Source organism: Schistocerca gregaria, chromosome 4 (assembly GCF_023897955.1).
Source record: "Schistocerca gregaria isolate iqSchGreg1 chromosome 4, iqSchGreg1.2, whole genome shotgun sequence".
NCBI lineage: Eukaryota > Metazoa > Arthropoda > Insecta > Orthoptera > Acrididae > Schistocerca > Schistocerca gregaria.
Window position 1 is genome coordinate 201,226,365 of NC_064923.1, and position 24,661 is coordinate 201,251,025.

At 45.3% G+C, this 24,661-nt stretch overlaps 1 protein-coding gene across 1 annotated transcript in view; it reads left to right on the top strand.

Annotated features, from left to right (window-relative positions):
* Positions 1-24,661, top strand: part of LOC126266629 (uncharacterized) — a 115,812-nt gene that overhangs the window by 51,675 nt on the left and 39,476 nt on the right. The window contains exons 5-6 of the mRNA XM_049970988.1: positions 9,963-10,547; positions 24,281-24,446. Coding sequence (XP_049826945.1) covers positions 9,963-10,547; positions 24,281-24,446 — 751 coding nt within the window. The remainder of the gene's footprint in view (positions 1-9,962; positions 10,548-24,280; positions 24,447-24,661) is intronic.

The window sequence follows — 24,661 nt, forward strand, 5'->3', positions numbered from 1 at the left end:
ATGGCAAAAATCTAACAAGTGGTTTTAGGAGAAAAGTGGTATTTACAATGGAACAAGGATTAGCATACCTACTTAATCATCAATATAACTGAGGCCTGCAAGCCTTGGGTGAGCTGGCCATCATAAAGATAAATAGTTGGAATCTCAGAAAATGTGTACATACATTTCTCATATAGAAATGTTTGTGGAAAGTTTTATGCAGCACACCATGAATTCCTGTCCTGTGCCAATCTTTTCACCTCAGAATAGTACTTGCAACCTATGTCATCAGTTATTTGCTGGATGTTTCCCAATCTCTCTCCTCTGCAGCTATCTCTAGTACAATGGAAGTTATTCCCTTATGCCTTAACTGATGTCCCATCATCCTGCACCTTCGTCTTGTCAGTCTTTTACATATATTCCTTTCCTCGTTGGTGCTGTGGATAACCTTCTCATTCCTTACCTCATCAGTCCACTTAATTTTTAGCATTATTCTGTAGCACCACATCTCAAATGGTTAGATTCTCTTCTCTTCTGTTCTCCCCCTGCGGGTCCGGGGGGTCCCGAGGTATTACTGCCTGTCGTAAGAGGCGACTAAAAGGAGTCCCTCCCCCTCAAGGGGGTAGTTAGTGCCTGCGTCCAGAGACAGGCAGTTTCACGACCCATATTTGCGTTCATTTTGGTTTTTCACTTCTTCTGGTTTCTTCCTTCCTTTGGTTGGTTTCTTTCTTTGTTCTTCTCCAGCTCACTGTCTTACTCTCCTCCTTGCCTTCTCCTCCTTGCCTTCTCCTCCTTGCCTTCTCCTCCTTGCCTTCTCCTCCTTGCCTTCTCCTCCTTGCCTTCTCCTCCTTGCCTTCTCCTCCTTCTCTGGTCTCCGCTTCAGCGTTTGAGACAGTATATCCTTTCTTTCCCTCTCTCCTTTCTTTTTCCTCTTCTTCCTTCCTCCCTGTGCGTGCCTGAAGGCCGACCCATGCGTTGGCACGTGTAGCCGGTGACGGGGTAACGCGTAATTCCCCGCCCTGGGTAGACAAGTAAGGCACGCACGTACCCCCTGGTAAAGGTCAGGCCCAGGGAGGGGTGATTACCTGAGCTGACACCTTCTGACCATGCCGATTGGTCCCTCCGTCCGTTTCTCGGGAGGTGTGACCTGAGGTGTGAACAATCACCTAAGGTGGGAGTGCCCTCTGAGAGGGTCCCAACAAGGAAGGAGCGCACCATCGGAGACGCTGGCAATCATGGGGGATTCCTCTGCAATGGATTTCTCTTCTTCTTCTTCTCTCTCGACTTCTGCCCACAAACGGAAACTTGACCAGCCACCAGTGACAAAAGTACTACCTCCTGCCCCACAGTTCCTCATAGTTTCTCGATCTGAGGACGGAAAGGATTTTTCCTCTATCAACCCTTTCGTTATCCAGAAGGGCGTAGATGCCATAGCCGGATCTGTCAAGTCTTGTACCAGGTTGCGTAATGGTACCTTGTTACTAGAAACTGAGAGCGCCTTTCAGGCACAAAAACTGCTTCGGGCCACACTCCTGTACACGTTCCCTGTCCGGGTGGAGGCTCACCACACTTTGAATTCGTCCCGTGGTGTGGTCTATACTAGATCATTCGACGGATTGACTGACGAGGAGATTCAGTCTTTCCTTGCTGAGCAGGGCGTGACGGCTGTCCATAGGGTCATGAAAAAGGTCAACAGTGACCTTGTACCGACCCGGACACTTTTCTTGACCTTTGATAGTGTTCAGCTGCCGTCGCGCATCAAGGCGGGCTACGAGGTTATTTCTGTTCGCCCCTATGTCCCGACACCTACGCGCTGCTACCAGTGTCTGCGTTTTAATCTCACTCGCCATTCTTGTTCCAATGCGGCTACATGTGTGACTTGTGGCAGGGATGCCCATGAGGGTGACTGTCCACCTCCGTCAACTCGTTGTGTGAACTGTCGTGGTGACCATGCAGCGTCCTCCCGCGACTGTCCCGTCTACAAGGAAGAACGCTGTATCCAAGAATTTCGGGTCAAAGAGAAAGTATCCACCTCAGCTGCCCGCAAGCTATTCGCTAGTAGGAAGCCCACGTTGCTCCCAGCGGGGAAGTACAGTACTGTCCTCGCCTCTCCTCGGACTACCAGGGAGGTGGCGACGCAGACATACGATCTGACCTTCAGCATTACAGTCGTCCGTTTGGCCAGTGCTAAGATCGTCCGGTCGATGTCTCCTCTTACTCCCGTCGCCCCTCCGACACAAGCACTTTTATCAGCTTCTGCCAGGACGAAGACCCAGAAGTCAGAAGCACGGGCCTTCAAGAAAGAACCGTCTCGTGCAGACCTTCTACGTGCCTCGAACCATCAGCCATCGACCAATCCTTCCACAAAACGGCCTTCCAAGAAGGCTCATAGGAAGCACAGTTCTCCTTCCCCGCCACGGCGCATTTCTCCTCCTGCGCCCCCCAGCGGTTGCCGCCCCAGGCCGTCATCCATTTCGCCTGGCCGCACCGCTGGTAGCCGAACATCTGGCCGTTCACCAGCGGAGGAAGTGCCCCCTCCCGGCCATCTTCACAAGATGGCCGATGAACCTATAGAACAAATGGACGATGACTGTCCGCCTCCTGCTAGCGGCGGCAGTGCTCGCTCGAAGCCGGGCCCTCAGCGGCCTTCTAGATGACCCCCTTCTTGCATCTTCTTCTTCTCATGATGGCACTTTTTCACTGGAATATTCGCAGTATTCGTTCCAACCGAGAGGACTTGAAATTGCTGCTCCACTCGCACCGTCCGCTCGTCGTAGCCCTCCAGGAAACGAAGCTACGCCCATCCGATCAAATTGCCTTGGCACACTACACCTCTGAGCGTTTTGACTTACCCCCTGTGGCAGGTATTCCGGCTCATGGAGGGGTTATGTTGCTAGTCCGGGATGATATCTACTATGATCCCATCACATTGCACACCGGCCTGCAGGCAGTTGCCGTCCGCATTACTCTCGAATTGTGAAAACTACAATGCCCCATTCACCATGCGATAACTCGAAAATGCACTTGCCCGGTCACGGTCCTCCGCTCCGGGGCCTGATTCTATTCATATTCAGATGCTGAAGAACCTTTCTCCTGCGGGTAAAGGTTTCCTTCTTCGTACTTACAATCACATCTGGATTGAGGGACATGTTCCCGCATGCTGGCGCGAGTCTATTGTTGTACCGATTCCTAAGCCGGGGAAGGACAAGCACTTGCCTTCCAGTTATCGACCCATCTCGCTTACCAGCTGTGTCTGTAAGGTGATGGAGCGAATGGTTAACTCTCGGTTGGTTTGGCTGCTCGAATTTCGACACCTACTTATCAATGTACAATGTGGATTTTGTCGGCGCCGCTCTGCTGTTGACCATCTGGTTACCTTGTCGACCTTCATTATGAATAACTTCTTGCTGAAGCGCCCGACCGCGGCTGTGTTCTTTGATTTGGAGAAGGCTTACGACACCTGTCGGAGGGCGGGCATTCTCCGCACCATACATGGGGCTTTCACGGTCGCCTCCCTCTTTTTATTCGTTCCTTTTTAATGGATTGACAGTTCAGGGTACGTGTGGGTTCTGTCCTGTCACACCTTTCGCCAGGAAAATGGGGTGCCACAGGGCTCCGTTTTGAGCGTCGCTCTCTTCGCCATAGCGATCAATCCAATAATGGATTGCCTCCCAGGTTCCCTTTTCGTGGACGATTTTACCATCTATTGCAGCGCGCAGCGTACATGTTTCCTGGAGCGCTGTCTTCAGCGTTCTCTTGACCGTCTTTACTCCTGGAGAGTCGCCAGTGGCTTCCGTTTTTCTGCCGAGAAAACGGTCTGTATTAACTTCTGGCGCTACAAAGAGTTTCTCCCACTGTCCTTACGACTCGGCCCCGTTGTTCTCCCATTCGTGGAGACAACAAAATTTTTAGGTCTTACATTTGACAGGAAACTTAGTTGGTCTCCACATGTCATATTTGGCTGCCCGTTGTACCCGTTCTCTAAATGTCCTCCGTGTTCTCAGTGGCACGTCGTGGGGAGCGGATCGAACCGTCCTACTTCGCCTATATTGGTCGATCGTCCGCTCCAAGCTGGATTATGGGTGCTTTGTATACTCCTCTGCACGGCCGTCCATCTTACGCCGCCTCAACTCCATACAACATCGGGGTTTACGGCTTGCGATTGGAGCGTTTTATACTAGTCCTGTTGAGAGTCTTCATGCTGAAGCCAGTGAATTGCCACTCACCTACCGGCGCGATATGCTGCTTTGTCGTTACGCCTGTCAGCTTCTGTCAATGCCCAACCACCCATCGTATCATTCCTTTTTTGACGACTCTCTCGACCGTCAATAAGGGTTGTATGTCTCTGCCCTGCTACCCCCTGGAGTTCGCTTTGGTCGCCTCCTTCAACACCTTGATTTTTCACTCCGTGCAACCTTTAGAGTGGGCGAGAGCCACACGCCACCTTGGCTCCAGGCTCAGGTTCGCGTTCACCTTGACCTCCGCTCGCTCCCAAAGGAGGTTACCCCCGGTTCATTATCCCACTCCCGTTTTGTCGAACTTCGTTCGAAGTTCATTAATATGACCTTCATATACAGATGGCTCTAAGACCAATGACGGGGTCGGGTGTTCTTTTATTGTCGGTGCACAAAGTTTCAAATACCGGCTACATGGGCATTGTTCGGTCTTCACAGCTGAGCTCTTTGCCCTCTACCAGGCTGTTCTTTACGTCTGCCGCCACCGACATACTGCTTATGTCATCTGCTCCGATTCTCTGAGCGCCATCCCGAGCCTCAGTGATCCGTATCTGGTTCACCCTTTTGTGCACCGGATCCAACGCTCTCTTCAGTAGCTGGTGGACGACGGGTCTCCAGTTAGCTTCATGTGGGTTCCTGGCCATGTCGGTATCCCTGGGAACGAAGCTGCAGATGCCGTGGCCAAGGCTGCGGTCCTCCAGCCTCGGACGGCTTCTTGTCGTGTCCCTTCATCAGATTGTAGTACAGTCATTTGTCGGCGCATTTTATCGCTGTGGCATGCCGATTGGGCTGCACTTAGGGACAACAAGCTTCGGGCCTTGAAACCTCTTCCTGTACCTTGGACGTCCTCCTCACGTCCTTCTCGGTGGGAGGAGGTCGTTTTGGCCCGGCTACGAATTGGACACTGTCAGTTCAGCCATCGCCATCTGCTGACGGCAGCACCGGTGCCGTTCTGTCCATGTGGGCAATTGCTGACGGTCCGCCACATTTTAACGTCCTGTCCTGATTTTACTACACTGTGTCTTGATCTTGGCCTGCCATGTACTCTGGATGCCATTTTAGCGGATGACCCAGGAGCTGCTGCTCGCGTTCTTCGTTTTATCAACTTGACACACCTGTCTAAGGACGTTTGATTATGCTGCAGTTTTTTAATCCTATGTCTGTTAATACGTCTTTTATAGTGTAGTCCCTTTTAGTTGCTGTTTTAACCTTGTGCCTCGTGGAACTTTCCTAAATTAGTCAGGGTGCTAATGACCACTGTAGTTGTGCGCCCTAAAACAAAAACAAAAAAACAAAAAAAAACTTCTGTTCTGATTTTCCACTAGACCGTGTTTCACTACCATATAATGCTGTGCTCCAAAACATAACATTCTCAGAAATTTCTTCCTCAAATTAAGGCCTATGTTTGATACAAGCAGAATTCTTCTGCCAGTGGTAGTCTGCTTTTCACATCGTCCTTGCTTTGCCCATCATGGGTTATTCTGCTGCCAAGGTAGCAGAATACCTTAACTTAGTCTACTTTGTGATGACCAATTCTGATGTTAAGTTTCTGACTCTTCTCATTTCTGCCACTTCTCATTTGTTGCTTCTCATTACTTTAGTCTTTCATTGATTTTCTTCCAACCCATATTTTGTACACATTAGAATGTACATTCTTTTCAACACATCCTGTAATTCATCTTCGCTTTTACTGAGAATGGCAATGTTATCAGCGAATCTTATTGATGATATCTTTACTAATTGAATTTTAATCTCACTCTTGAACCTTCCTTTTATTTCCCCATTGCTTCTTTGATGTATAGAGGGAACAATTAGGGCAATAGTCTACTTCCCTGTCTTATACCCTTATTAATCCAGGCACGTCATTCTTGGACATTGTTTCTTATTGTTCTCTCTTGATTCTTGTTCTCTGTAGCTGATGCCTATTTTTCTCAGAATTTTGAACGTCTTGCACCATTTTATATTGTCAAACACTTTTCCAAATCTTCAGACCCTATGAATGTACCTGGATTTTTCTTCAGTCTTGCTTCCATTATGAACTGCAATGTCGGAACTGGCTCTCTGGTGTCTTTACCTAAAGCCAAACTATCATCTAACATATCCTCAATTTTCTTTTTCTTTCTTCTGTGTGTTATTCTTGTCAGCAACTTGGATGCACGAGCTCTTAAGCTGATTGTGTGGTATTTTCACACTTGTCTGCTCTTGCAATCTCCAGAACTATGTGGATAATTCTCCGAAAGTCTGATGGTATATTGCCAGTCTCATATGTTCTATTGTTGCCACTTCTTGCAGTGATTTTAGACTTTACGATAGAATGTTATCTATCCCTTCTGCCTTATTCGATCTTAAGTCTTCGAAAGGTGTTTCTAAGACTGGATCCTCTATCTCTTCCCTATCAACTCCTGTTTCTTCTTTTGTCATGTCATCAGACAATTCCTCCTCTCCATAAAAGCCTTAAACATACTACTTCCAGCTTTTCGCTCTCTCCTCCCCATTTAACAGTGGAATTCCCATAGGACTTTTGATGTTATCACTCTTGCTTTTAATTTCATCGAAGGTTTTCTGACTTTTCTGTATGCTGAGTGAGTCCTTCTGGCAATTTTGTTTCAATTTTTCATAGTTTTCATGTAGCTATTTCACATTAGCTTCCCTGCACTACTTATTGGTTTAATTCCAATATTTCTGTATTCCTGCATTTCCATGCACATTTTTTTACTTCATTCTTTTGTTGATCAACTGAAATATTTGTTATCCATGGTTTCTTCAGCTGCCTTTCTACTGCCTATGTTTTTCTTTCCAACTTCTGTGATAGCCCTTTCTGGAGCTATCCATTCCTCCTCAGCTGAACTGCCTAGCGACCTATTCATTATTGTAAATTGCTAGGAAAATAATTCCTGTTCATATATCACATTGTGCCCTGCTCATCATTGTTGATACCACCTCCGTTTACTGTAATATCCTGATGCCAATGGTCTTTCCACTATTGAGCACAACCTTTCCCAATGGCTGACAGATTTGAAACCTACAACCTCCTTCCCAGTTGCCATGATCAATTATAATTACTTGTGCTGTGAAGGCATCATCTACAAACATAACTGGGGTACAGCAGTAGGCATCTGTGTGGCACCATCCTATGCCAACCTATTCACGGGCAATCTAGAGGAATCCTTTCCAACAATTTAATTTCCAAACCCTTCACTTAGTTAAGATTCATTGATGAAATCTTAGTGATCTAGATTGAGGGTGAGGGCATCCTATCCACATTCCTCCAAAACCTCAACACCTCCCCCCCCCCTCCCCCATTTTCACTTCACATGGTCCTCCTCAACCCAGCAAGCCACTTTCCACGATGTTGACCTCCAACTCAGATATCTACATCAGTATCTCTGACCATATGAAACCTACCAACTGCCGCTTTGACAGCTGCCTTCCATTCCATTTCAAGAATCCCTTCCATACGGCTTAACCACCCATGGCTGTCACATCTGTAGTGATGAGTAGTCCCTCTTGAAATATACCATGGGTCTCAATGAGCCCTCCACAGACTGTAATTACCCTCCCAACCTTGCACAGAAACATATATCCTGTGCCTTATCTCTCTAGTCATCCCACCTCCCAAAGTCGCACAGAGGAGCATTCCCCTTGTGACTCGGTACCACCCATTACTGGAGCAACTGTATCATGTTCTCCACCAGGGTTTCGACTGTATCTCGTCGTGCCCTGTCATAAGGAATGTCCTACCCATTAACCTTCCAACCCCTCCCATAGTGGTATACTGCTATCCACCAACCCTGTGTAATATCCTCATCCATCCCTACACAAACCCTGCTCCCAATCCCTTTCCACATGGCTTATATTCCTTTAATAGGCCTAGATGCAAGCCCTATCCTATACATCCTCCCACCACCACATACCCCAGTCTGGTCACAAGCATCACCTATCCGATTAGATGCAGGACTACCTGTGAAACCAGTCGTGATGTACAAGCTAAGTTTCAAGCAATATGCTGTATTCTACATGTGCATGACAACCAATAAGTTGTCTGTCCATGCGAATGCCATGCGAATGACCACTGACAAACTGTGGAAAGGAAAAAGCTGGACCACCTGTTGCTGAGCACACTGCCCAACAAAAGGTTCTTCATTTTAATGACTGCTTCACAGCCTGTGCCATCTGGATCCTTCCTACCAACACCAGCTTTTCTGAAATTTGTGGGTGGGAACTCTCCCTCCGGTGTACTATGTTCCCATAACCCTCCTGGCCTCAGTCTTAGTCATTGTCCTAAACCCACCTATCCCCTTCCCTGTTCCCACACCACCTTCTGTTCCACCAGCATACCAACAGTCTCTTTACTTCGCTTGTTTCCTGCTGCCCCCCCACCTCCCACCTCCCACCTACCACCCTCTAATATCCTGACTGCACTTAGCTGCCCTACCCTTTCTCCACCTTGCCATGTGCGCTCCCACAAGGAGCACTTTACTGTCCATCAACCCTATCCTGTTATCCCTCCCCCTCCCCACCCCAGTGCCCTTCTTACCCGCACCACCCAGATTGCTTCTCCCAACATGTGCTGCTTCTCATACTCTGCCCTTGTCAACTTGTGGTTGAAAGCTTACTTGCTGAACATTTTTGTTGTGCCTATTTGTGACTCAGTATCTCTGCTACATTGTGAGTAGCAGTCTATCCTTTTTGTAATACTGTCATTATTCCATCCTGGATTTTCCATTGTTTGGTGATGCCTGATCTGTCATTTATTGCTTTACTTCCTACCTTCATCCTCCACTACATTTAAGCCACTATGTAAGATTTATGCTTTCTCCAATACTCCATCTGTACACTTTCTTCATTCCTCTCTTCTACTGTCTCTCTTCTTTCTGATGATTTTGGGATTTTGTTCTGCTGGAAACCTCCCCACCTCCTAATTTTGTCTATAGTTTGTTCCATCTTTGATTTCTTACTTATTTATGTTAATTTCTTCTAAATATTTATGTACTTTCCTAGGGCAATTGGGGTTGCTGTTTAATTTTTCAAAATGAGGTAAAATTTTGTCAGTCTGCTAGGGCGTCTTCCTTGGAAGGCTCGTAGAACATTTGCTGCTTTATTCTATATGATTCAGTAATTCTTCGGTGTTTCTACTTTTCTTCGGTTTCCCAATATCTTCCTTGCAAGATGTCTTGTTTTTTGTGAGTAATTGATATTCTTTTATTGCTCATAAAATGAGTGTTTCTGATAGTTAAACTTCCTAGGTGAGTTATTGTCTTGTAACCATGAATTTTCGCAGTCATAGAGATATTTTGATTATAAATGCCTTTTATTAATTGAAATGTTAAGTTCAGATTTGCACATTTATTTCATGGGTAGCCATTCTAATATTCTATAATTAGATGATGAATGGACTCGCTACCTGTAAAGGAACTTTCGAACATTATCATTCCCTTTATGGCTGTCAACAAGTTTTAACTGTAGCAGTTTTTGCTAGTTCTAATTATGCAGCATACAAAATAGATGAAAAAATCTCATTCTGAAAATGTAAATGAACTACAAGGTGACAATTCCAATCATTTGAAGCACACACACGAATAACTAGTGAAAATAATGTAATGCTTGAGTTTCTCCACACATACTGCTTCCTTGATTGCTGGATTTGTAGTAATGTCATCCATAGTGGCCAGTACTGACTAAGCCTGGAGGAGTCTGACTGCTTCTAACTATGACAATATTTTTAATCATTTCAATTTTTTTTTCCAGCCTGTCAGAAAAATGTGAAGAACACTATAAAGAGGAAACCAGTTGAAGTCAGACAGACAACAGCAAGTAGATTGCGCATGGAAAAAGCTAATCCTTTACTTACCATTGGGAAATGTACAGGATTAACAGTAACATTCTCATCACAGGTGAGAAGCACAAATATTACAAGGAAACCATTCATAGCAACTACAGCAGCAGCACCAAAACAATTGTTTAAGGTTCCAAGATGCAATGAAAAGAAAATTAACAATGAAAAGAAATATACTGGGCCAGTACAGCAGAAGAGTTCTGTACAGACTGTGAAAAAAACTCCCAATACATTTACACCAGTTAATCGAATAAAAAATGTTAATGCCAATGTAAGCGGTGTCTCAAAGCTTCCCCCGTCAACACAAAAGAATAGACCACAGCTCTCTGCAGGTGCCAAACAGAAAAATGTGCCTACAACAAATCACCGTGCAGGACTGAGGCGCTCATCATCTGCCACATCATTTCATTCACATGTCGGTTCCATGCAGGTGAAGAGTGTAAGAAGCCCTTCAGTTCCAGACATATCAAGAGTATCTAAAATTGGCCACTCTTCAGGTGAGTCTTGGAAGCTATCTTGGTTCCTTAAATTTAAGATGTCAAAATTACCCAGAACTCGGTGCACTATCTGTGTGATAATAAAAACAGTTATCTACAAATTGTTAATCTAAAATTGCTTTTGTTCCATAAGACAAATTCTGGGACATGTGTTACTTAATTGTCTGAATAAAAATATGGAGATTATTAAAAATGAGGTACCCAGCATTTTAGATCTAGATCGTGGATGTGTCGTAAATCTTTCTGTGGCTCTAGCTCAACACTAGATCCAGACCAATTATCCTGTCTTAAGATGATAGCCTATCTTAAAAGACAAGTTCTTTTTCTTGCAGTTGGTTTGACAGGCAACTCGAATATAAACTTGAATACTCTAGATATGTTACTAAAGGGGATTAATAACACAACTGAATGGGCATTAGTGTGACAATTCTAAACTCAGACGGTTCAGTAGAAACTGCAAGATACCAGATATTTTATAAATAAAAACTTGTGATCAAGTAGATGATGTATATATTTCTAATGACATTTACACTTTAAACTTGCACTGATGCCCATCCAGAACAATCTAATTAATTCCAGTCATATTAATACTGAGAACGTTTCTGGTTCTCATGATAGTGTGATGCTTCATACATTTCTGTTCAGAGCAAGTTGTCCATAACTGAATTAAAATCTCTTTTCAAACTCACCTGCTCCTACACCCCCCCCCCCCCCCCCCTTTCCCCATCCTCTCCCTTCCTTAAAGCTTTGTGAAATAGTCAAAACTCTAATTTTTCACTGAAAATTGATTTACAGAGGAAAATATGGGAAGTATTACTTCTTGACTGACACTCTTAAAATGTGAAGTTTGTGACCAGTTTCTGTAGTTTTCTGAACAGAAAAACAGACTGAAGTACCTGATTACCTCCCACCCCCTCCTGTGACTAGGTCTCACTTCCTTGTCATCAGGACTATTGATACTAACTTCTCCAGAGTGCAAAAGTATCGTAGAACATGATAGAAGATATCATTTAATGTGAGTACCAGTGGAAAACGGGCATATTTTTGGTGCATCTTCACCTTGCTTTTTAGGGCCTTATATGCTCTCATTGCAAAACGATATCTAGTTTTAGGTGGTTTAGAACATGGCCTTTCTAATGGAAATGGTTTAAAGGAGTCTGCATAATCTGAAAATACCCATTTTGGGGTTTTACAAAAATAAAAAATTTCATCCTCATTTTGTGAATTACTGGGAAGCGATAGAAGAAATTTTCTGCTCTAAGAATTTGTATTGAATTGTTATGTACAAAAGGTCAAATTTGTCTTGCAATTGCTTCCAGATATATAAAAAGCTACACCTAACATTTTTTAAGTGCCTATTTTTGACCGAATTTACTTTGAATTATCATCTCTAAAAGTGCACAAGGAATCTTTTTTATTGATTCATTGAGGAGAGCACAAAAGTTGTACAATATGGCAGTCTTGTCTTTTTCCAGAAAATATTGCTGATGATATTGTCTCAAAGTTGTCAAAAATTCGGGGTGCACTGCTGAAAGCTGTGTTGTGGGCTCAAGTATTATATTGGCGAAAGTAAAACTTTACCTATGTTCATGGTGGATGTGTTTGAATGTTTACACAGTGTTATCAAAATCCTTTATGGTCATCATTGACATGGAATGGCCCAAAAATAGTGTGATGACACACTGCAGGTATGAAGAAAACAGCTTTTGAAACATGGTGCTGCAGGAGAATGCTGAAGATTAGAAGAGTGGATCAACCAATAGATGACTTATACAATCATGGAATGCCATAGGTGTGCCTTACTCTTACAGCTCAACAAATACTGTGGCAGTACAATGCACGGTCATTCCTTGGTTACTGATGTAACATTTGTATAATTGACATGGAAGTACTAACATCAAAATGACAGGCACATAATTTAAAAGTATACAGCAAAGGGCATTACTTTGCACGAACAGACTAGCGTGATTTATACTTGCAGTTACACTGAGTAAGGAACACAGTTTCTCAGACTTCCTTGGTCCTCAATACCCCCCTTCGAACATTACCAGTTCACCCACTTGCTCTTTGGAATCTCATCTGTGCTAGTAATTCATCAATGATATTTGGAGCAATCGATTGAGGACATTTCCTATTGCAGGAACTACATTGATAACATCTGGGTTACAGGTTCTAAAGTAGAGGAGCATTTACGAAATGTACAGACAGTATTACAATGCCTTGTGGAGAATGGCCTTCTTTGCAAGCGAGAAAAGTGCATTTTTCTACCCGAAGGTACATTTTTTGGATGTGCTTAGCAAAGATGCTTGTCCCTATAGATGAACACAGCAAAACCTGCTGAAGTACATGCATCTGAAGGAACTCGAGTCTCTTTTGGGCAAGATTTTGTATTGTGCCATGTTCATTCCTCAGGCTGAGCATGTCTGCCATCCTCTTGATCAGTTTGGGTAAAAGTACATTAGGTTTGTCTGATCTGTTGATTGTTAATAGGCTTCTTGAACCTTGACCTTTGGTGCCTCCCAATATGGCACCAAACTGCCCATTGCTTACACATCAGATGCATCCAAGGCACAGCTTAATTATTCACAGGTGAGAAAGGGTGCACTGGCTATTGTTTTCAGAATTAAAAAGTTTCAAGTCTTTTTTTATGGAGTGAGGATCCTCCAGTGCAGTTGCAGTGGGCCTGACCTGCCACTGTCCGTGTGGTCCTCATGCTCATCACAAAGGAGCTGTCAAGTTGTCATCCCTCAGTCCCTGTGTACTCCAGTTGCTGCTGAGTCACACTGGGGTATGCATAGTATTCTAACACCACCCAAAACTGAGCTGGATGGTAAGACTGAAAATATCTGCATCAGTTATGCCCCACTGCGGGTTCGGGGGTAAGAATAGTCCTGCGGTGTTCCTGCCTGTCGTAAGAGGTGACTAAAAGGAGTCTCAAACTTTTCGGCCTTATGTGATGGTCCCCTGTTGGGTTTGACCTCCATATCTCAAAATTTTTTCGAAGAGCAAGCCGATTGGGGAAGAGTGCCTTACTTGGTGCATTGTGTCCATCTTGCGATCAGACCTTTCGCCAGCTTCTTTGTCGTTGCATTGCACTCCTGCTCGTTCTCCATCTCTTGGGCATGGATATGTTCCTGTGCGCACTTTTCATCTTGCACTGTGCAGTGCCACTTTCTGCACTGACTGCGACCATGGACCACATTCACCTAACATCCAGCACGGTAGCCAGTCCGTTGTGGTGGGGCCGCCATGTACCCTGTTGGCTGTACCCCCTGACAACACAGGGATCGCTCTACTGATGCCTGCGCCGTTAACTCCCCACATATGCCAAGGAGTAGATGCCTATCCTCCTGGGGTATCTAGACTCCCAGCAACGGCCATCCTGCCAGGTGGCTCTTGCTGTGGCTGGGAGGTGCCCATGGGAAGGGTCCTTGGTCGGAGTAGGTGGCATCGGGGCGGATGACCCGGTGACCAGCCGCCAGCAGTCTGAGTTCTTGGGCTCAATTTAACACTCCGAAGTACGATCTGAAAATGTTCCCCTCCCTGGCTACACCGTGGGAGGAACGTAAGTCTCAGGATGGCAGTAGCAGTTATTCGCCCCAATTCTTAGTTTGTACGAGAGCTGATGGGGAGTCTTTTCTCTCCACAAAGCCTCAGTTCTTCGTTGAGCAATTAGAGGACAAGTTTGTGGAGGTGGAGGACTTGTCGAAAATGCGCTCTGGGTCAGTCCTGATACAAACAGCATCCTCTGCCCAGTCACGATGGTTACTTGCTTGTGACAAGTTGGGGGATGTTGCCATTACGATCCTACCCCATAAGAGTTTAAATATGATCCAGGGAGTTATTTACCATAGGGACCTTCTTTAGCAGTCTGATGACGAGCTGCGCCCCAATTTGGAGCGCCGAGGTGTACGTTTCGTCTGGTGCGTTCATCGGGGTCCGAAGGAAAATCAGATTGCTGCTGGTGCCTTCATCTTGGTCTTCGAAGGGGATACATTACCGGATAAGGTCAAGGTGATGGTCTACCGATGTGACGTTAAGCCCTATACCCCTCCCCCGATGCGGTGCTTTAAGTGCTGGAAGTTCGGCAATATGTCTTCTCGCTGCACTTCCAGCCTCACATGTCGAGATTGCGGACGCCCATCACATCCCAATACTCCATGTGCCCCGCCTCCCATCTGTGTCAACTGCGGGGAACCCCATTCACCTTGCTCGCCAGACTGCCGAATATTCCAGAAAGAGCGTAAAAATCATGGAATACAAGACCCTGGACCGACTGACTGAGGCCAAAAGGAAATACAACTGACTCTATCCTGTGAGAATTGAGAATGACATCCTCCTACGCCGCTGCTACAACACCTGTGCTAGCTCCGTCCGTTTCTCGAATTGTGGCCGGATCGATGAGTAGTACAACTCCTCCTGCCCCCTCGCCGGGGGGGGGGGGGGGGGGGGGGGCTATCCACCGGGTTGCTCCTGCGCCACCTACCTCAGGAGCGACACCATCCCACCCATCGGGGACGTCCGTCCCCACTTCTAAGCCAGAGAAGTGTTCAACTTTTTCGGCTTCTCACGCTCGCAAGGGGTCCCTTGAGTCCTTCCCTTCCCAGGTTTCCACCAGCGGGAAGGCTGACGACCGACAGTAGCGTAAATGCCCACAATCAGCTGGTCATAGGGCTTCACGATCCTCCTCTGTCCCGGAGACTTAATCGGTGAAGCCCTCCCAGCCAGTGCAACCCAAGGAACGGCGTGAGAAACCCAAGAAGAAGAGCCCTAAGCCCAAGGAACTTGCGGTGGCAGCCATCCCACCCCAACCTTCCAGTTCTGCGTCTGAGGACGAGGTGGAGATTCTGACGTCCGCTGAGGACCTCGATCTTGCCAGTCCCTAAGACACCGTGGATAGCACTAGCACAGGTGCTCAATCAGAGGCAGCAGCTGCCACAGTGGTGTAATCTGCCTTCCAAGTCCCGTCACGTCTTTCTCAGACATGGACAATACCATCCCCCAGTGGAACTGCAGCGGTTTCTTCAAACATCTAGCTGAGCTCCGCCAACTTATCAGCCTTCACCCTTTCTTCTGCATTGCTCTTCAGGAAACTTGGTTTCCAGCACTGCGAACCCCCACCCTCCGTGGCTATCGGGGTTATTATAAGAACCGGGCAACTTATGAAAGGGTGTCTGGTGGCATCTGCATATATGTCCTTAACTCTCTTCACAGCGAGTCTGTCCCTCTACAAACACCTTTAGAGGCTGTCGCTGTTTGGGTGTGGATGCCACAGGCTGTTACTGTCTGCAGTCTTTACCTTCCACCGGATGGTGATGTTGCGCAGCATGTCCTGGCTGCGCTGATAGCCCAATTGCCGCCACCTTTCTTGTTACTGGGTGACTTCAATGCCCATAACCCTGTGTGGGGTGGGTCAGTGGCAACAGGTCGAGGCACCACCATTGAGCATTTATTGGCACAGCTCGATCTTTCGTTTTTAAATGATGGTTTCTACACACACTTCAGCATGGCACATGGCACGTACTCTGCCATCGACCTTTCGATCTGCAGCCCTAGCCTCTTACTGTCTGTCCAATGGAGAGTGCATGACGACCTGTGTGGTAGTGACCACTTTCCGATCTTTCTGTCACTGCCACCGCGTCAGTCTTCTGGGAGCCCTAGCAGGTGGGCTATGAATAAGGCTGACTGGGACTTGTTCTCCTCCACTGCCGCTATTGAGCCTCTCTCTAACGATGACATTGATGCAGTGGTTCAATCGGTCACCACCGGCATTGTTACTGCGGCCGAATCTGCCATTCCCTGTTCTTCTGGGTCCCCTCGGTGGCGGACTGTGCCCTGGTGGTCGCCTGAGATCGCTGAAGCGATTAAAGATCGCCGGCGGGCGCTCCGGAGTCACAAGCGCTATTCCTCCATAGACCACCTTATCGCCTTCAAACGGCTGCGTGCGCGAGCCCGCCTCTTTATCCGCCAAAGCAAGTGGGAGTGCTGGGAGCGGTATGCGTCCACCATTGGCCTCCATGTCACTCCGTCTCAGGTCTGGGCCAAGATTTGACGCGTCTACCGCTATTGGACCCCTGTCAGCGTCCCTGCACTCTCACTGAATGGAGCAGTTTGTACTGACTCCGACGTCATTGCAAACCTCTTGGCAGAACATTTTGCAATGAGTTCCGCTTCTGCTAATTACCCCCTGGCCTTCCGTTCCATTAAAGAATGGATGGAACGTTGGAGCCTTTCATTTCCCACCCACCTTCCAGAATCGTATAATGTTCCATTCAGTGAGTGGGAATTTAGCAGTGCCCTAGCTGTTTGCCCTGATACCACTCCTGGGCTGGATAGCATCCACTGTAGATGGTGAAATGCGTTTCAGTGGACTGCCAGCGACGGCTCCTCGACCTTTACAACCGTATTTGGGTTGAGGGTGAATTTCTGTCGCAATGGTGGGAAAGTATTGTTGTCCCCATTCTGAAACCAGGGAAGAACCCTTTGGAGGTGGACAGCTACCGTCCCATTAGCCTCACCAACGTTCTTTGCAAGTTGCTTGAACGGATGGTGAGCCAGCGCTTGAATTGGGTACTGGAGTCTCGGGGCCTTCTGGCTCCGTCTCAGGGTGGCTTCCGTAAACGCCACTCCGCCGCCGACAATCTGGTGAGCCTGGAGTCGGCCATCCGTACTGCCTTTGTCCGCTGTCAGCATCTGGTCGCTGTCTTTTTCGACATGCGGAAGGCATATGATACGACATGGCGTCATCACATCCTTTCTATGCTTCATGGATGGGGTCTTCGGGGCCCTCTGCCGGTCTTTATCCGCAATTTTCTGTGTTGTATCGTACCTTCTGTGTGCACGTCGCGGCCTCATACAGTTCCTCCCAAGTCCAGGAGAACGGTGTGCCACAGGGTTCTGTTTTAAGTGTCTGCCTGTTTTTAATAGTCATTAACGGGCTAGCTGCGGCCGTGGGAAATTCTGTCTCTGCTTCCCTGTATGCTGATGACTTCTACCTTTACTACAGCTCTATTGGCATTGCAGCTGCTGAATGTCAACTACAGGGTGCAATGCGAAAGGCACAGTCTTGGGCTGTAGCACATGGTTTTCAGTTTTCGGCTGCCAAGACCCGCATTATACATTTCTGCTGGTGCCGAACAGTCCCTCCTGACCCGCGGCTTTATCTTGACAAAGAACTTCTTGCTGTGGTGGAGACCCACAGGTTTTTGTATGTAGTTTTTGATGCCCGGTTGACTTGGCTGCCTCATATTCGGCAGCTTAAACAGGCGTGTTGGCGGCATCTAAATGCTATGAGATGCTTGAGCCACACCCGCTGGGGCGCCGACCGATCTACCCTGTTACGGCTTTACCAGGCGTTAATCCAGTCCCATCTGGACTATGGGAGTCTGGCTTATGGCTCAGCATCGCCATCTGCGTTGCGGGTGCTGGACCCAATACTACACAGCAGGATACGACTTGCCACTGGTGCCTTCCGGACCAGCCCTGTGGACAGCATACTTGTGGAGGCAAGTGTCCCTCCACTGCGATTGAGGCGCCAACATTTACTGGCCGCTTATGCTGCCCATGGTTTTTAGCTTGCCCGGGCATCCAAACTATCGTCTCCTGTTCCCGCAATCTGTTGTCCATCTACCAGAATGTTGGTGTGTTCCTCGCCCTTGCCTTCGGCTCGACTTGGCACAGGGCCCGAAGGATTCTGTCCCTCCAGATGCCTTCCGCGACCGCTTTTATTCCATCCTGGCCACGTATCAGTGCTCTGGCATTGTCTACACCGACGGATCGATGGTTGCTGGTCATGTCGGTTATGCGCTTACTCTAGGGGACCATTCTGAACAATGTTCCTTGCCGGATGGCTGCAGTGTTTACACTGCTGAGCTGGCCACCATCTTTCGTGCCTTAGAGTATATCCACTCCTGCTCAGGTGAGTCCTTAGTTATCTGTAGCGATTCCCTGAGCGGTTTACGAGCTCTCAACCAGTGTTTCCCTCGTTCTCGTCTGGTGATGGCTATCCATGAGTCCCTGCATACTCTTGCCCGTTGGGGCCGTTCTGTGGTCTTTGTGTGGACCCCCAGTCATGTCGGTATCCCGGGCAATGAACATGTTGACCGCCTGATCAAACAGGCCACCAGTGAACCCACTCCAGACATTGGCCTCCCAGAGACTGATTTGCAGGCAGTCTTGCGCCGCGAAGTTCTATCGCTTTGGGACACTGAATGGCGCAATCTGCCCACGCCAAACAGTGTCCAATGAAGGCAACGATGACTGTATGGCGGTCGGTAATTCGGGTCTCCCGCCAGTAGTCTGTTGTCCTCTGACGGCTACGCATTGGGCACACGCGGATGACACATGGCCACTTATTTCACCGTGAGGACCCACCTCTGTTTCGCTACGGCTGCGTTTTGTCTGTGGTCCACATTTTATTGGAGTGTCCACTTTTAGCTGTGCTCAGGCAGACGTTCGCACTGCCTGACACGCTCCCTGCCCTTTTAACAGATGACCCTGCTATGGCAGGCTTAGTTTTGTGCTTTATTCGGGCAGGGGTTTTTTATCATTTAATCTGAGTGTTTGTTTTTTAGTGTTGATTCTGGCTTTTGGCCTCTGATGTTAAACTGAGTTATTAATGTGTTCTCGATGGTTGGCTTTTCCTTTTTTTTTTTTTTTTTTTTTTTTATCTATGGTCGGCCAACCACTGTCACCCTCTGTGTGATTTTAATTTGTTTTGTCTGATCTGTCTGAGTATTGCTTGTCCTGTATCGAATACCGTCTTCTGTGTTGTTCGTTTTTTTATTCTCTGTGGGTGGTTTTAGTTTTCTGGACAAAGGGATCGATGACCGAAGCAGTCTGGTCCCTGTAATCCCACAAACCAGCCTGCATCAGTTATGACTTTGTTCATTATAAACATGACCGGTGTTGTGAAAATTATATTCCCATCTTCATATGTCCAAATTTAGTAATCAGCTGCAAGATGGTCATGTGCCACAAACACCGGACTGCACTGTAGAACAGGTGAATGTGATGGTTTGTACACCTGAAGATAGAAATATAACTTTCCTTAAACCAGTCATGATTTTTTAAATAATCACAGCTGAAGCAGGTATTTTAAATCTTACACGCTGGGACCTGTATGAAGGCTTTGGCACTGTGCCACATCTACTGGCCAGCGATAGATCAAACACTGAACATTTAGTGTGGGGTTGTGGTGCCTGTGCACAGAACCAGGTCTGCCAGTTTTACCTGTGGCCAGTCCTAGGACATCCTCTGGACAGGGTGGACATCAGTTTTGCGGGTCTATTTTTGGGCAGCTTGAAGTGGTTTGCTGTTGATGCTTAGACATTTCTCACACCTAACAAAGTTGTCCTCTACACTGTCGACTGTAGCTGTTCACGCATTGGCAGTCATTTTTGCCATTGAGGGATCCCCTAGGATCATGTCCAATAAAAGTCGGCAATTTATGTTTCAGGAGTTTGAAAATTTTTGCATTTGGAGATGGAGCTCTTCATGCAGACATTAAAGACTCAGATGAAGTAGTCAGTGTCTGCCTCTTCCCGCAATGATGCGTTGTCAAGTTACTTGGCTATATACTGGGTGATGCTGGATGATGGGTGCAGTCTGGCAGAATGTCTGCATGGTTGCCAGCCACGGTGTTTCCTGGATTTGCATCAGGAATCACATGCCCCTCACCTCCCCTCCACTCCTGGACTGCCATTTGGGTCCGACCTGCCAACTGGCAGTGGGGCTGGCTGCTGGGTATTGTGCTGGACCACAAAGATTGGCAGTTGTTTGTGTTCAGGTGGGGTGTCTGTCTGGAGCAGGTGACCCATCACACAATTGGTTGCACCTGTGACCTGTTGGATTATTACTCGTGTGGGCTTCCAGTTAGCTGGACGGCAGGGCTGTTCACTATGTTATTCCAGGAGCTGGCTCCCACTTGCAGCAGTGTGCTACCCCCATTGATGCATCCTTTGTGGTCTGTGTCGCCCTCCCTTTGCCTTGGGCCTCAGTGAAGTTTGTTGCAGTGATTGGCAACATGGAGCCTATGACTTTGACCTGCCATCATCCTCCTCCCTCCTTGGTGGTGAATGTGGCCTCACCTCTGCTGCTGCCAGTGTACTGACTATTGTTTCCATCTCAACACCCTTCTGCTTGTACAACAGATCTGGCGTCGTCTCCTTTGGCAGTCAGTCCATTGCCTGGGTCTCAGGTGCTCTGTCCAGTTCTGTGCTGAAGGTCTCACACAGTGAGTTTTCATTTCCTCTTGCAGTATTCTGAACTCCTGCTTATTGTTGAGCCACTGTCAGCATGTACAATACCTTGAGCTGATGGTGTTTAGCAACATTGTCACACGTGTGCAGTAGTAAAGCCACAAAACAGAAAAACTGGAAGTGTTAAAGATGTAACAAAACTGTTAGTTTTCATGGAATGGCGCTGCACTGATGTAGGGTCATCTTCATCTGTTTGGGCTTTGTGGTGAAAGAAACATGTGAAATTTGTTTGGCAGAGAATTTAATTTACAAAGTTTACAGTTTCAATGAAAACAAATCGTGCAGTTTGACACTTTCTTTAGCAAACTTGCAAAGATGTTGCCGCAGTGCAGCTTATAACACATTGATAACTTGGCATACTTTTTTCTGCTGATCAGCATCTCAGGCATTCGTTTTTTGTGGTTTAAAACAATGGAAAAAGTATTGCAGTTTGTTTGTTTGCTCACTTTGAAGCTGCTGGAGGGTATAAGGCTGAAATACAAGGATAAGAAATTTAATGGATCAGTCGTATGCCAGCACAATTGTCCTGTGTGAGTAATTTTTTGAACACAAGATTTAAAACTTTAACTTTCTTTTTGCTGTCGTCTTGTGCCGTACCTTACTGATTTAAGAGTGACCGAATATAATGCAATTCAGAGATTTGTTATGGGTGAGTTTGGCCAACAAGTGTTATGGAGATGCTTTGTGAACTCAAATGGGAATCTCTGAAGGGAGGAAGACATTCTTTTCACAAAATACTATTGAAACAATTTAGAGAACAGGCATTTGAAGCTGGCAGCAAAATGATTCTATTGCTGCCAATTTACATTTTGTATGAAGACCACGAAGATGAGAAAAATTAGGGTTTGTACACTGGCATATAGACAGGAGGTCTTCCCTGGTTTACCTTTCATAATACAGTGGCTTGCAGATTGTGGGTGTAGATGTATGTAGTTGGGCAAAAATATGGGAACACTATGAGATATGCATATTTGAACATATACAGATGCTGGCAAAGCCTGGAGATTACACTGAAAAATTTGACTATGAACACCACCTGTGCAATGTCCTCAGTACATTGAAAATGACAGTTGTGGTCAGAACAGTGTTCTGTGTAGTTGTAAGTGCATTATGTCAAAGTTAAGTGAATTCAAATGTGGCCAAATTGTTGTCGTTTTGTGGGTGCATCTGTAAAAAAGCTAGCCAAAGTGCTTGGTATTTAAAGAGCCCCCCTAATGAAGATGTATATAGCCTCCATGGAAAAATGGGGGAAAAATCATTTGCTAAATCATGTGGCCGAAAGCATGTTCTGAGCAATAGTGACAGTGAGTCATTAAAGAGCTTGTGACAAAAAACGAAAGCAGTTGCGAAAGTCACTGCAGAACTGACTGTCTCACTCATGAATCCTGCCAGTGCCAAACAGAAAGGGAGTGCTGTCAGCAGAAATTGCAGGGTTGGCTGGAATTCTAAAAACACTCAACAGTGATGCAAATGCCTATAACAGGAAAACATGGCCCTGAAGACATGAAACCTAGGTTATGGCACAATGGAAGACTGTCATTTAGTTGGATGAGTCTTGTATGATGGTTTCCAACTTCTAGCAGAGTTAATGTCTCCAGGGAAACATGGTGGGAGTTCAGTGATTTGAGCTTGCCTCTATTTTGCAGGAAGATTGCTTTGAAAATAATACAGGACCTGTATTGTATCCATTCTGAGACAACTTGAAGGTGTTTAGAATGCCAAAGTTTTCTACATAATATTAAACATGGTAATTTTTTTTTTTGTTTATCTCCACCCTCTGTAGATGTAGAAGCTTTTAAGCTGCTTAGCGACTTTACGTAGGACCAGAATTTTCTTAAATTCTCTGCAAGATCTTTCACAAAAATAGGACTGTAGAAGATATGGGCTTTGCACATCATTCTTTCTGGATAGACATGAATTTCTACTAACTTCTGTCTGTCAACAATTCCATATTCTTTTTTGAACGGAGTGTGCCACAATCTCTGCATTGACATTTTTTAAAATTTTGTTATTAAATCAGGAAGGTAATTTATAATCAGCACTCCAGTCTCTTATTTCATTCTTATCTTGAAAGTTGGTAACAGTTTCACCAAGTATCTTGTACATTAGAGGCTGATATAATTATAGTTTATTTTTGCAAATTATGTTCCTGTGCAGTAAAGTTTGATAGTTCCTTTAGTTTTACCTTGTCTTCAGCTTTAACAATTTGTATTTAAATATAGCATCCAGATGTCTTTCCTTTCTTCATAGCTCATTTGGTATTGTTCCTGAAATGTCATTGTTTTCTTTAATAACTTAGTCAAGAGCAAAATCAGAAACAAACATTTAAAGTAGCTTTTGAATGATTTTATGATTACCTCTTTGGATATTAGATTATTGTGCTGACTGTCATCTTAGCTGAGGAAAGGTCTACCCAACATAAATGTCTCTCCCTAATACTCCAATTGTGTTTAGTTGTTTCTCTTAAAAACAGAATAAAACATACACGGAATAGATGGGGATTTATTCACTTGGAAACATTTACATGTTATTGGTATCATCACTTACAGTATGTATACATATAAAATTGTAGTATGCTTAAAGAATACCATACACAAGTGTAACTAGTATACAAACTTGAAACAGTGGCACCAAATGATTTACATTAATTTCATTTTTACTGTAAATTTCATTGCATAATAATTTTCTGTTGAGCGTATTTCAGCATACTGTGTTTTGTTTATATTCTGTTACTTTTAGACAGACATACCGCATTAATTGATACTGTATACCATTACACTCGGCTACTGTGTAAAATTTTAGAATTTACGTAGACATGCACAGAAATCAATAGAAGCATCATCGTTTGAGTAAATCTCCTGTGACTGATTGATAGTGATAAGTCATCTAAGTAATCAGAATACAGTACTTAGTAAACATCAAAGAAGCCGTGGTCTCTCATACAAATGGCAAATGTAATTGAGGCTTATAACTCGGAAACTAGGTGCTTTGAGATGTACGTTGACACAATGTTTTCCTTACATGTAGAATTTATTCCTAAATTTTAATGTTTCGAGTATGCCAAGTGTTTGTGTCTAAACTTCCTTCTCAAGATTTATTATTATGCAACATTGGCAGAAAGCATTAATGTCTCATAGTTAACTTCACATTTTACAAACTGCATATATATCAAATTTTCCCACTGTAGCATTTGGAAATACATCGTGCATACTGTAATGTGTAACAGCTGCATCACTAATTTTTTGTGCTTAAAATGTCTGCTAGTTTAAATATCTGTAGAATTTTGCGGCATATCAGAAGAATTCATAAATTGTAAGTTTTTAAAAATTAGAAAGCTGCAATTTCAAATAAAGAGATAAGAACTGTCAATATAGTTTTTAATACTATGCATTTTTTAAGTATGAAATTTGCTATTAATTGTTTAATGATCTAGTTGGTTGTGTTAAAAATCACATGTTCTTTCATTACTTACAGCATACAAGTCTGCAGGACGACCTAATGGACAAGAAACTCATGTTGGGGTTGCAGATACCCCACACCGTTCTTCTTTGAGGAAATCTCGAATGACTTTATTTGGAACATCTCAAACGAAAACACCTCTGAAAACTGTATCATTTACTCCACAACCAGAGGTTTTAAGGTACATGGAATAGAATTAATTTTTAAATCAGTACTTGGGAACAATGACATTATTAGGTTCAAGTAATTGTAAGATGGTGACACTCAATATAGTAAACTAATATATATAGAAACTTCCACATGGGAAAAATATATTAAAAACAAAGATTCCAAGACTTACCAAGTGGGAAAGCGCTGGCAGACAGTCACAATGAACAAAACATACACACACAGAAT